We start from the raw sequence: 14,570 nt of genomic DNA, 5'->3' as shown, positions 1-14,570 counted from the left end.
GAATTAATGCCATATTCGGCAATAACCACGAACAGATCGGAAATGATAACAGCATAGATGAAAACAAGGCCAATTCTTTCCCGGTTGTAAATGAAAATAATAACGGAGTTTTCATTGCAAATCCAGTGCCGAATGTACAGGGCAACCAAAATTTAAGTGGCAACCCTGTTATCGATGAAAATGAAAGAATTAATGCCATATTCGGCAATAACCACGAACAGTTCGGGAATGATAACAACCAAGATGAAAACAAGGCCAATTCTTTCCCGGTTGTAAATGAAAATAATAACGGAGTTTTTATTGCAGTGCCGAATTTGTTGGATAATCATAATTTCAATAGCAACCCTGTTATCGATGAAAAAGGAATAATGAATGCCATATTCGGTGGTATCCCTGAGCAGAACGGAAATAAAAATATTCAAGATGAAAAGAAGGTGAATCCTTTTCCGGTTGTAAATGAAAATAATAACAGAGTTTTCATTGCAAATCCAGTACCGAATGTACAAAATTTAAGTGGCAACCGTGATGTCGATGAAAATGATAAATTTAAGGCTATATTCGGTAGTAATGTTGAAGAGGCTGGTAGTGATAATGACCAGGAGGAGGGGAAGGGAAATCCAATACCCGTTATTAATGGAAATAGTGGAGTTTTCAGTGTAAATCCAGTGCCGAGTGTACAGAATAACATAAAGTTAAATAGTAACCCTGTCATCGACGAAAATGATAGATTAAATGCTATATTCAGTGATAACTCTGTACAGGTAGGAAATGGTAATAGTAAGAACGAAAGAAAGGCAAATCCTGTTCCAATATTAAATGAAAATAATAACGGTATTTTCAATCAAAATCCAATATGGAATGTACAAGAAAACCAAAATTTAAAAGGCAGTCCTGTTATTGATGAAAATGAAAGATTTAATGCTTTATTCAACGGTGACCCTCTGCCGATTGANGATGATAGGGTTCGGCCAAGCGGTGAAATTGATAAAGATTCTGCTGAAAATTTAAAAGCTAAAATTAATGCTATATTCGGTAGTAATCGTGAACAGATCGGTAATGCTAATGACAATGAGGAGAGCAAGCAAAATACAGTTGCGGTTGTAAATGGAAATAATAACGGTATTTTCAATCAAAATCCAATATCGAATGTACAGAACAATCAAAAGATAAGCGGTAACCCTTTTTTTGACGAAAATGAAATATTTAATGCGTTATTCAATGGCAACCCTAGTCAAAGTGGAAGTGTAAGTAGTATTGGGAAATGGAAAGGAAATTCAGTTCCGGTTATTACCGAAAATAATAACGGCTTTTTCAATGAAAATCCAGTGTCCAAAATACACGCTAATCAGAAGACAAATGGTGATCCTTTCTTCGATGAAAATGAAAGATTTAATGCTATATTTAATGACAATCCTCTCCCGAAGGAAAACAATATAGGTGGACTAAATGGTGTAATTAGTCAAAATGCTGTTATTTCCGGCGTTAAATCTGTACAGCTTGGTGGGGATGAGCTGATCCATAATAATGCAGCCATGCATGGAAAAGATGAAAAAGCATTAATAAATGCTATATTAAATGGTCAATTAGAAAGCAGCCCTGAGCATTTTGTATTTAATGATAAGCCATTACGGGGCAGACCTATAAATAGGAGAAGACACGGTACTTTCATGGAAAACCGAAGAACATTCAATAATGAACGTTTTCACGTGAGAAATCATAGAAGGTTTGAAGAAGGGTCACACCGAAGAAATCAGGGAGTTTATAGAGGGTCCAATAGAAATACACGTATTCGATTTACAAATAATTAAATGCATATTATATTACTGAATTGGTGATATTCTAAATCACTTTTAAATATCATATAAAACTTATTTACATATCATATATAAATAAAAAATATTAAAATAATAGAGTTAGCTTTATCAATTTTAGTACTGGACTGTAAAATTTGTGTGTTTGAATATTTGTTTTTACTCACTCTTTTATTTAGTTAATCAGTTTAGGTGGCATTCATATGGATTTAAACCTTAAGTGATAAGAAGATTGCGGAAGCACAGGTTTACATAAGTACATATTGGCCAATAACTCCAAAAAAAAAAAAAAAAAAAATTCTGGAAATTCTCTGTATATGCTTGCCATATCGACAATTGCGTAGGTTTGGTTAGATTTTTGGCCTGACTCCGCGACGTAGGAAACCGTGGTTTGCGTTTTCGCAAGTTAGTTGACCCAGATTCATGTCAGTCAATTTATCAATCTAGCTAAAGTTGAACAGCTGAGAAGAAAGTTTTGGTACAATTATTTTCGGAAGTCATGAGTTCTAAATTTGTCGAATCTCGAAGCCATGTGCTGTTCGTTGTCCAGTACTCATCTAGTTTATATGAAGCCCGGTGGGATCTAGAGCCAAGTCCTTAGAAGACAACGATTTCCAGTGGATCGATTGTTACTTTTATGGCATTCCCTTGAAGACCAGTCGTCTGAAGTCAAGTCATCAGAGAACAACTGGGGTCCCACCAGTTCTCAATCCTTCTTTACGGCGTTATGGTTTCCAGTGAATCAACAGCTACCTTTCCTTGGAAGACGTGAAACGTGACTGTTATTGATAAGCTCCCATCAGGACACTGATGGAAAACACTTGTAGGTTGGCTTTTATTTTTCGGCATTTGGGAACATTTGTGTTGCACTCTGTAATCTCACAATTTTTTCGAAAAGTTCGACATTTTTGATGATGAGCATACTCAGAACAATTTCACATACGAGTGCCATTTGTGTTGTTTACAGTAACTTAAAAAATTCTTCTCGACCAAAAAATGGAATTAAATCACAAACATTTTCGCGCGATAATTTTTACAAGTTTCGAAGTGGACCAACTTGTAAAAAGAACCAGTGTTCATTGATGGTGTGGTGTATTCAGTCGATGTCATAGATCACTCTAAGATGAATTTCGGGAAATTCGTCCATAATCAGTTGTTGTTTCGGAAACTATTCATCAAGAGTTGTCGGCCCGAAGCATAACATTCAAACAGTATTCTTCGTTGACAGTTTGGCCGTTCGGAAGGAATTCGGTGTGCAGCACAACTCGATTATCGTAGAAAACTGTCAACATAACCTTGATTTTTGACTTGTTTTGACGTGGTTTTTTCGGCTTCGGTTCACTTTTGCCACGATATTCGGTTGATTGATCGTCTGTGACCAGGTCGTAATCATAAATCTAAGACTCATCGCCAGCAATAATATGTTTTATAACATCCTGGTAGTCGGAAAGCATTGTTACACAGACGTTAATGCGGCTCTGTTTTAGAAAAAGATTGAGTGATTTTGGAATTAATCAGCACGATTGGTTCCACTTTACTATTCTTAGGTCCAAATGATCTTTTAAAATGGTTTTCTCTGATCCTTCCGATATTCCATCGAGAGATCTAATCTCTGTCTGTTAATCGTCAATTCTCAAGCACCAGGAAAAGATATTTTTTTGATGTGCTGATCATCAGTTGATGTTGGTGGTCGTCCGGGACGTGATTCATCTCTAACGCGTTCTCGATCCTCTTTGAATAATTTGTACCGTTTAAAAACACTTAYTCGCGACAAACAATTCCCACCGAAGGCCTTCTCGAAGAACATTTCGGCATCAGAAATTTGATGCCGCACACAAGATTTAATGGAACTTCTTTGTTGAATAATTTCATTCATCTCAAAAATCACCGAATGCACACAGAAGGACAAGCGTTTAGACTACTGTAGAAAAAAAAAAAAATTTTTCGTCGAATGGTTTTTCGGGCGAAATTTAAAGTGAAAAAAATATAAAATTTTTTGCGCGCAGTAGTATTTTCAAAAACAACGAAGCAGTTTGCAATAATTAAAATTTAGTTTTATTATGGTTTGTTGATCTCTAATCCCGAAATATAAAAGGCAACAAATGTCCCGTTAGTTTTTTTTTTTGTAAAAAATAAGAAGGCCACAACGAATGAGTCTAAAAACTCTCTACTCTATATCTACGAATTAGATTAAAATTTGTTTTTCGCACTCTTTAAACACATACCAAATTTTACTGACTAAAGATTCCATATTCAAAATATTTATTTAAAAATATTTCTATATTTAAAGGTCGATCAAATCAGCAAACGACTTTTATAATAATAAAAATGCTTTTATCACGTTTTGAGTAACACTTTCTGCTACTGAGAAGTTTAAAGCTAAGCTTAAATGGTTTTAGTATTTGACAGCAAAACATACATACGTAGCATCAAATCTGCTGTCAGCTGCTAACCCGATTTTCATATATTTACGCTCACTCTCCCCACTTTCTCTCTTTACCTAAGCTGGCTATTAACCTAAGTCTGCTTGAACTGGTAAGCTGAGCTTATCGCGTCGGAAAACATATGTACATACATAAGTATTTATTTTTGTCTGCCTTAAATACTCGACATATATAAGCACGTCCCTCAAAGTGACGTAAATTCAGAAGCTTGACTCTCCAGCAACACAATACACAATTGAGCTGACCAGTGTTCATTAGCGTACCGATTGGATAAGAATTGTGCCAATCTCTTTAACTACTTTTCACTAAAATTTATTTTACTCGAGAGCATATGCTTGTGTAGGGCTTTCACGCGATTTTTGGGGTTAAGATGGGTTTATAAGTTAACAAAAAAGTTTTTGAAGTATGAAAAAAAAATATTTTTTAGAAAATTTTGTATTCATTGTTTTCATTTTTTACTATTTTCTTCATTAGTTTTTTTAAATTAATTTTTTTTTANATCTATAAATTTTGTTAAGCATTTATTAAAATATTTAGAAAATATATCTTTTAAATTAGAACTGCTAGAAGCATTTATTATTTTTCCAAACTACTTTCACAAATTTTGAAAATTTTTAACTTGCTCTAATTTGCTTCTTCTACCAAATTATTTGAATACCTTTAACTCAACTATCACTTGTGTCAACTTTACTTGAAGTCTGATAAAAGGTTTCACAAAAAAGCTTTTAAATTTTTCGAAAATAAACTAAATTAATTTCTTCTTCGATATATTTTTAAAACTTGTTTGAAATAATTGTTTTTATTTTTTTAAATATTTTTTTTTAAATTAAATTTTTATTAATTCTAGTTTTAATTTTTTTTATTAATTATTTGTCTGCTTCACAATTTCTTTTTATACTACGCTTCTCAAGCGGAGCGCGTTGAGGGGTCGAGCGCTTGGTGCAGCTAGGAGTTTCACGGGATTTTTAGGGTTAGGCTGTGTTTATATGTTAACAAAAACACAATTATTTTTTAATTTTTTTTAATTAATTTTTGTAGAAATTTTTTATTAATTTTTGTATTAATTTTGTTTAGTTAATTTTTGTATAAATTTTTTACTAATTTTTGTAGAAATTTTTTATTAATTTTTGTATAAATTTTTCACAAACTTTTGTATTATTTTTTATTTTCATTTTTTTTTATTGATTTTTGTTTTAATTTCTTTAATTACTTGTTTTTTAGAAGTCTGCTTCACAATTTTTTTTTATACTACGCTTTTCTTTCGCTTTCTACTACGCTTTTCAAGCGGAGCGCACTCACTCAAGAGCTTGGTGCAGCTCAACTCGTAAGTCAGTGCTCGCTTGGCTGTGGCGTGTTGCTGAACACCGCATATTTTAAGTAGAACTAAAATGTTGTTTTGGAAAAAAACTTTATTATTCTAATTATAACTAAAAACAATTATATAAAAATATATATATTTTTTTAACCACGCGACCAAATCACTGCGATTGAAAGGTTGGTTTAAATTTTGCATGCTTTGTTTACAATTGCATATTAACCGAAAAAAAAATCACAAACCGGATGAGCAACTGTTGAATACGCGCGAAAAACGCATCAAAAGTGTGTATAAACACACATACACAGCACAAATCGCTTTCTTAAGCAATAAAAGTAAGGAAACAAAATAAAGCGCAAAAACCAATAACAACAAAATACAATCAGTGTCATATAGTGCATCCACATATTTATTAATTGCCAATGGCAAAGTGATAAGACTGACAACAAGCGCAGCAATTGCTTTATATACATACACACATACATATATAAATAGATGTGCTCCTAATATTATATATCGATATATGTATATGTATAAAAATATATATGCTTGTATTGCTAAAACAACTTTTGTGACGGGGATAACTTCGCACGGGTCTTTATGAAAGGTAGAATCCCTACAGCGGGGTTATTTGTATATTCCGAACTATAAGTAACTGCTAATTTTTAATATATAGTATAGAGCACATATACTTAATACATACAAACAAAGTGACGACCTAAATTGATAACAAAAGTAACTGATTTTTAGTTTTGATAAGTTCAATTTCAACAAAAAAACAAGACAATACCTTAATATTAATCTGAATCGGTGAGTTTGGCTGGCAGCTAAGAAGATATATGTCAAAAAAAATCAAATTTTCCATTTAAAACCTGGATCGATTAGTTTGTATGACAGATATATGCTATAGTGAGATATCTTTGAAACTATTTGCCGGATGAACTTCAAAAATTTTGGAGAATATTCTTAAATATGAGTATGTACAGGTACAAACGATATACATTGAGATAAAAGAGTACTCCACAAAAAAAAAAAAAAAAATGTATTTCGCTAAGCTGGTTGGACTATCCTTAATTACCATGCCAAATATGAGCATAAATCTGTCAACCAGTTTGTTTACAGCAGTTGCTTAAGTCGGTACAGCTCAGTAGAGCGTTGCGATTTTTACAATGGATAAAATTGTTGAACAAATAATTTCTCTCAAATTTTGTATTTCTAACCAAATTTCGTGAGCGCAATCTTTGCGAATGTTGGAAAAGGTGATTCAGTTTCATCAAAAATACAAACTTACAAGTGGGACAAAGCCTTCAAAGATGGTCGAGAGATCGTTCAAGAATGCCTCGTTCTGGACGCCCTTCGATCTTTTCAATTGATGAAAATAATACCTTAATGTTAATCTGAAGAGAGCTCGACAGAGGTCCGTTCGAATGATTTTGGTGGTTATTTTGTATGTGGTATGAAACGCGTTCTTGCTCGATTCGCACCGATAAAGCTGCATTTTTTTCAAAAAGAGTACCCTAAACAGGTCTCTTTTGATATGCTTGATCGTCCCACATTTGTGGAAAGCATTATAACTGCCAATGATACATGGATTTAATAGTTTGACATATAAACAAGTCAACAATCATTGGATTGGAGAAAAAAAAAACGAGGCGAAACCAAAATAACACATCAGAGCCACTCAAAAATCAAGGTCAATACTCATTGCTTTTTCGATAATCGTAGTTTGGTGCTTCATCAATTTGTTCCTGAGGGACAGACGGTTAATAAGAAGCTCTATTTTCCCATCTTGATCCGTTTGCGTGAGATTATCCGTTGAAAACGACCGGAATTGTTGAAGAAATACTCATGGATTTTACACGATTATAATGCACCACCGCATCAAACCTTGATTATGACTGAAATACGGCCAAAAACGCGATGAATACCATCGGTCAAGCACCGTGTTCACCAGGTTTGGCGCCGTGTGATTTTTTCTGATTCTTAAAACCAATTGCCTTTTTGTGATCGAAAAGATAAAAACAAATTCGCTAAAGGAGCTGAAGGCCATCTCAAAAAGAGCTAAAGAAAAGTGTTTCGAGTCCCGAAAAATTCGTTAGCAAAAATATTCTACATCTGGTGCGGTTTTCCTTAAATTCGACTAAATAAATATTGATGAATAATTAATTATTTTATTTACAATTCCTGGGTACTTTTTTCTCACAATGAAATTAATGAAAAAATGTTTTTTTCAAATTCGCAAGTGGATATAACAAATTAAGGGTGAGAAAACATTTCACTAATATTTATTTGTGTTAATGAAAAACAATTATATTTTATTAGTAAAAATTACAATTAAATTTTACTACCAAAAAGGCTATTTAGCAAAATATTTGTTATTTTTTGTTGAAAACATTATATAGGTTAATTTTTTTAAGAAACATTTGTTCGCTTGCGAGGTAATTTAACTTGAAAACTTTTAACTGTAGTGAAAAAGTATTAATATTTGTAAAGTGAGAAAGTTTATTACTCTCGCAGCAAAAATTACATAATAGAATTTCATAAAAAATTATTATTAATTAGTGTAAACTAAAAGTGTGGAGAAATACTTTTTACGCTTTTCATTTAAAAGCTTGCAGGTAATAAAAAATTTCTGATATGGTCTATTTGTCGATTGTGCCTCACGAAAGTAGTTCGAAAAGTCGGCGAACTTGGTTAAATATTTTATTGATATGCAATTGCTAAGGAAAATTTTTTTCACGGTGTAGCCGAGTTTACTTTGGGTTTCCTACGTCAAAGTACATGAGTTGCTTATTGTGCTTGCTTGGTGAGCAAATCAAGTCTGTAATAATATAAAGAAGATACACGCAACAGCGATTATTTTATTCTTTCATGGTTTAGCACCATCACTTTAAAGACAATAAAGTTCCCGCTTAAAAGAATGTGACTGAATTTCGGGCATGACCGCATTAAGTATCTGTTTTTAAATAGGAGAAATTTCTCAGTTTTTGAGAGACCGATCTGAAATGTTGCATATTATCATTTCTTCCCAAGTTTCTTTTATCTAAACTACCGATATCGGAGCACTATATGCTATAACTACCCTATAAATTGATTGGACTAAATCAAGTTCTTGTATGAACAACTGTCTTACTTTTCAAGATATTTTCTATATTTTCAACTCGGCATATATTATAGTCCAAGACTACGCAACAATTTCCTAATATATTTTTCAGAATGGACTACTATAACAAATATGTATCTACAATACCAACTGACCCATCAAAAACATGATAACGATTTTTCTAAACTATGCTATCCTTCAATGAATGCATTTGTGAAGGGAATTATATACTCGGTGCAGCCGAGGTTAAAGGAAATTACTTTTTGTTAATATCGACTTTTTAAAGAAAGCTCCTTTGGGCATGAATCCTTAGGGTTTTTGACAATATTTTAGCATTTAGGCGTATATAACTTCGTTATATTATATTAGCCACATATATTTATGTATATCACATATTATGGTTCGTTAGTACAAAGTATGTGTGTAAAGCATGATTACCGGTTTCCACTTTAAAAGTAGCAGAGCAAAGTTCCAAGTATCTCTCTGAATATATAATAGTATAATGGGTTGTCGTGCGTTGCACGTCCGGTGAATGACCCCAAAACAAGAAAGTCCCTGATTTCGGTTTTCACAAGAAAATTTCGTTAAGCGATGAATTTTACTTTTGATTGAACGAGTATTTTAATAAATCAAGTCGTCGTATCTAGAGAACCTACAAGCTATTGTTGAGACGGATTTATATCGCCAAAATAATGTCGCAATTAATGGGGACCGTAACAGAGCTTTAGTTGATGACTTCTTCGTTCCCCGATTAGAGGATGTTGTTGTGAATGACTTTTAATTCCAAAAAAGCGGGCAGTCAGCCAACGAAACACTCAATCAATATATTTAAGAAGGGATTTAATGAGCGCTAAATGTCGCGTCGGTGGTCCTGTGGCGTGGCGATTTATCGACGTTGCAGTATACCTCAAAGTACTGTGAAGCAACTTGTCTACGCAGATAAGCTCAAGACGATTGAAGGCTTGGAGGAGAATATTCGCGCGTTATTGCTGACATACGGCTCCAATTGCTGCAAAATGTGGTTGAAAATCGGGCTAATCGCGTGGCCAATACGGTCTCAAATTCAAAATATTAAAAAAAAAATCGTACAAAATTAAATAAATTGTATTAAATTAAAAAAATGAAACAAAATAATGTAAAATAAAATAAAATTAACAGCCTCACTTAAACTTCGGCTGCACCAAACGCGAAATATAGTTTGTCAATGTCAAGGTGTTGTTCCGCAATCTGCAGCAGCGCACAAGGTCACACGCACAAAACTTAATATTTATTTGCTTATAAAACCGGTGTCGAACACAAGTATATAAGTATGTACTAATATCTTTACATGCATTTAATTGCAGATTCGTTCACGGTTCAATGACTTAATACCACCTGTATCGCGTGCAGCTGCCACAACATATATACTGTACATACATACTTCCAGCCAGCTTAAGTGATAAAACTGCAACGCAACGTTTAGAGGCGGTTCAGTAAGAATATTGTGCAAACTGATTTAAATTGTTAACCACATAAAAATCGGATATGTATTTCAAACAACCAAGTGAAGAATACATGATGCTGTTGATGCTGGGTAGCGTATTTGCCGCCCTGCTTGGATTGACCACAGCTCAAATGGAGGGTGAGTACTCGATATTAGAATTTAATATATATTTAATTGCTGGGTATATATTAATATACCATGTGATCAAAAATAACCCGGACTGACAAAAAACTACATTTTCAGCTAATTACAATAACTAAAATCATTATTTTCGCTTTCAAAGTAAGTTCCTGACCAATTACAAACATGTCGAAGCTTAAACCATATCTTATATTATGTTAGCCACGAAATAATATAAATGACCATTTAGCCATATCCAAAGCTTTTACTTCGTTTTTATTAGTTGGGTTTTTTACGTGGCGGGTCCCAAACCTGGGCAGGAAATGTTTAGCCTTCTCACTTTAGCTCGCCTTTAAACAGATGTTTTTTCGCTACCCAAAGGATGCTTGGTCTAAGACTGGAAGTCGTTAGCTGCTTGAGCCCTATGTGAAATAATCTTTTCTGGCCACTCCCAAGTGATGTAAACTGACGTTGAGCAATACCGGCAAGGACCGCTTCGAGCCGCTCGATACCAAACGTGGATTCAGACAAGGCGACTCGCTTTCGTGCGACTTCTTTAACCTACTGCTGGAGTAAATACTTCGAGCTGCAGAACTTAATCGAGCAGCTACAATTTTCCATAAGCGTGTACGTTAGTTCTGTTTCCTTCATACTGGATAAGAAAGCAAAGCAAATGGGTCTGGTAGTGAACGAAGGCAAGACGAAATATCCCCTGTCATGAAACATACAGTCATCGCATTCGCAGCTTGGCTCCCACATCACTGTTGACAGTCATAACTTCGAAGTCGCAGATAATTTCGTCTCTCTTGGAACCAATATTAACAGCAACAACACAGTCAGCTTGGAAATCCACCACCATAGCAGATAGGTGCCATACAAAGTGACCAATCGGACATTTGTATGGAAAACTTGTTTATTTGACAGAGCAGGTTTACAATGATTTGGTGTGGATTGATATGACAATATGCTTCAATCTCCGAGCGTGTTATTCAGATCTCGAATTCATAAAATATTTTGGTTTGACGAAATATTTGTGCGTTGACATAATACAGCTACCTAACACACATTTCCGTTTTAATCTCGTTTCAGTAGGTGATCAATGTCAGAATAAAAATTATAGAGGTATTTGCACTGAGGCAAGCAGATGTACAGATCTGCCGTATGCCATGGCTCAGCTGAGCCTGAAAAGACGTGATATTAGCCGATGTGGATTCACAATATTCGAGGAAATTATCTGTTGTCCGTAAGTTGAACACCTGTGGTATTATATATACAAACTACATATATAAACGACATTTATAATCGTTTACTATTGCAGCTCCCTTTCCATTCCCACCACAACCATAAAAACACGGTCCGATGATCGTCCAGCTGTAAAAGGTGAGTTCAAAAACATATACCGATTTGTATGGCATAAAAATCGATTCTAACCGCACTTTTTCCCACCTGGCAGCTTGCATTGAAATTGACGAACAATTGCAGCCGCTGCTTACACCACACATTCTAGGCGGTACACCGGTAGAATTAGGTGAATATCCACATATGGTGGCCATTGGACTGACCGACACTGATGGTGCTGTGGAATATAATTGCGGCGGTACTTTGATTGGGAAGCGCTATGTTTTGACTGCGGCCCATTGTTTAGTCACGCGACAAATACCGGTTATGGTGCGTATGGGAGTGGTGAATTTTACGGATACCGAACAAATGAAGTCAGCGGTTGAAATTAAAATTAAGGTAACGCATGTTCATCACCGAATTCGAATATCGTCCTAAATACCATACATACTCCTGCAGAAAGTTCACATACATCCGGACTACACGAGTGCTAATGTTTATAACGATGTGGGCTTGCTGGAATTGGAAGACGAAGTTACTTACAGCAACAATGTGTTCCCGACATGCCTTTATACCGATCCAGATGATCCGCCAGCCAATTCTCCGCTCTTTGTTACCGGCTGGGGTGTCATCAATAGAAGCAGTAAGCAATACACAGCACATTAAATATATTATCGATATCTACTTGCTAAACATTTGCTTTGTTCTTGCTTGTAGCGCGTGAAAAGTCGGATGTTTTATTAAAAGCCCGTCAGACAATCGTTGACAACTCGAGATGTAATGAAAGTTACGTAGATAACGGTTTGACGCGCCGCAATAGAGACGGCATCATCGCTAGTCAGTTGTGTGCGCATGACCCGGGTCTAACAAAGGATGCCTGTCAGGGTGACTCGGGCGGTCCGTTGAATTTGGTGGTCGACGAGGCTTTGAATAAATACCGTGTAGTTGGTGTAATTTCAGCTGGCTTCAGTTGTGGCAGTTCCACTCCTGGTCTGTACAGCCGTGTGTCTTCCTTTTTGGACTGGATCGAGAGCATCGTTTGGCCGAGTGGATAGATTTGCTGTTATTTTAGGCTTTAACTTCGCAGAAGTGATAACTTTGAAACACGAAACCACCATATTGCCATACTTTCTCTAAACTAGTATTTTCTCAACTGGTTTAGGGGAAAATAATTAAATTAAGTAATGCTTGAATTTATACTATACTATTTATCGGCCCAAAGTAATAATTTTAATAAAGAAACACAAAATTCAGTTATCTAAAACTAAGGGATTAAAATTATTGGGTCAGAAAGACGAGAGAATTTGGTTCCCTACATTCATGCCAGCGATAAATTAAAAAAAAAAAATAATAATAATTAGACAGTGTTTAGCACCTTAATACAAAGTGAGGAAGAATTAACCTGGAATATGGAACATAAAGGTCTTTATCTTTTGGTGTTATTAAATTTGAAAGAGATTCCGAGTAAATTGAGAGAGGTTCGAGTAAATTGAGCGCGAACCAACTCGGCGAAAACTTTTTGTTTCGAGGTTGAAAGAATATCTTTTTATGTGGTATGAAGTTTGATCCCCATATGTTAATCAGTGTATTTTTTGGCAGCGTGAAAGTTTGTTACAATGAAAGGTTGCAGAATTTCTTTGAAGGTTCTACTTTAACACGAGACAAATGTTTTTGGTTTCAATTTCATCGAAAACTAGTCTCATACGAGTCGTTCATCCACTTTTTTTTAATGAAGATAACGTCGAAGAAGGTAAGGCACTTGAAAATTGTTGATTTGACATCGGAGAGATCGCGGAAATGTTTTGTGTATGAAGCGCGTCAGTGATAGACTCGTTTAAAATATCTGAAGCAATTGCGAAAACCACGTTGAGAAGAGTTTGCAGAAGAGATCGTAGACAACGTAGCTGAGGACTATAAATACGTCAAACACATCATTACTGGTGAGTAGGCGTTGGACGCTAATATGAAGTCGAAACTGTCCAACAATCGAGTGAAAGACACTAAAAACACAGAAATTTGGATTGGCATACATGTATTGGCTTAGGAACTTTTCTTGAAAACGATACTATAAGTATTAAAATATATGAAAATGTATTTTTTTTTTTGTCAGTACGGGTCAAAGGATGAGATGTATATGGGCCAATATCTCAAACAGCTTATGAAATTAAGAGAACATCTTCTATATAAATTGGTTAACAGTTTCCTCAAGACTGCATTATTGACGTGGAACATGTCGTTTGGCATTATAAGGTAATTTATCGTTATCTTGCACAACACTACAAATCTTAGTTATTAGGAGAAATAAAAATATATCGTCTGAGTTTGAATCTTACTCTTCTATAATAATTGTTTCATTATTACACTCAGATTAACGCTTTCAGACAAAAGATGTGTGGAACTCGAGGCGATCTACATATATTGTAACAGTTCAAAATTTCCACTGAATATAGCAAATTGATTTGTTAAAATCTGACAATATATCCTCGAGGACGTACGAAATGTCCTGAATGAGCCCAAACTAATAAATATTAGTAGAGCTTAAAATTTCAACTGAGAATTGATGAGGCCATAGACAGTTTGTATTGCTAGCGCTTTATTTCTTTAGCGCTAACATTTAAGCTCGACGTAAATTGACAAAAGCGCCTTGAAATGCTTTAAACAAACAATAAAAATAAAGGCATATGTTATATTCCTAGTAAGGGTTAATTTATGTCAGAAGTAATTTATGTATGACAGTAAAAAAAATTGTGTTATCAATTCTGCGAAAATTATTTAAAAACAAGGTGCGCGAAGTTCAAGATATAGTAAAACAATGCCGCTTAAGATTATAATATTTTTTTCAATCAGCTGTACGTATAAGCGTTGAGGCACTTTATCACTTCCACTTATTTGCTGGCATTTCTTTGAAATGGACGATAGTATTAAAATTTGGTTGGATTTCCCCGAGATTCATTCA

General features: G+C 34.6%; 2 protein-coding genes across 7 annotated transcripts in view; both read left to right on the top strand.

Moving 5' to 3' along the window:
• LOC108966440 (GATA zinc finger domain-containing protein 14-like) overlaps positions 1–1,908 on the top strand; it is a 4,061-nt gene extending 2,153 nt beyond the window's left edge. For 2 of the 4 annotated variants that reach the window (XM_018929347.1, XM_018929348.1), the window contains exon 5: positions 36–1,908. In XM_018929347.1, coding sequence (XP_018784892.1) covers positions 36–1,808 — 1,773 coding nt within the window. In that variant the 3' untranslated portion in view covers positions 1,809–1,908. The other 2 variants (XM_018929350.1, XM_018929349.1) reach the window with 2 other exon arrangements.
• Positions 1,909–5,600: 3,692 nt separating this feature from the next.
• On the top strand, positions 5,601–12,878 carry LOC108966441 (serine protease persephone). 3 transcript variants are annotated; one of them, XM_018929354.1, is made up of 7 exons: positions 5,601–5,749; positions 10,017–10,294; positions 11,369–11,519; positions 11,595–11,656; positions 11,730–12,013; positions 12,074–12,257; positions 12,332–12,878. In XM_018929354.1, the coding sequence occupies exons 2-7, from the start codon at positions 10,198–10,200 to the stop codon at positions 12,667–12,669; spliced, it is 1,116 nt and encodes a 371-aa protein (XP_018784899.1). In that variant the 5' UTR covers positions 5,601–5,749; positions 10,017–10,197; the 3' UTR covers positions 12,670–12,878. The 3 variants fall into 3 exon arrangements, with proteins under 3 accessions (XP_018784899.1, XP_018784897.1, XP_018784898.1); XM_018929352.1 differs by having other exon boundaries at positions 11,366–11,519; XM_018929353.1 differs by lacking the exon at positions 5,601–5,749 and adding an exon at positions 5,777–5,905 and having other exon boundaries at positions 11,366–11,519.
• The last annotated feature ends 1,692 nt before the right edge of the window (positions 12,879–14,570 follow it).

This window comes from Bactrocera latifrons, unplaced genomic scaffold, assembly GCF_001853355.1.
Source record: "Bactrocera latifrons isolate USDA-ARS-PBARC rearing strain unplaced genomic scaffold, ASM185335v1 scaffold_16, whole genome shotgun sequence".
NCBI classification, from domain to species: Eukaryota; Metazoa; Arthropoda; class Insecta; order Diptera; family Tephritidae; genus Bactrocera; species Bactrocera latifrons.
This window is presented reverse-complemented; position numbering and strand designations above follow the sequence as displayed.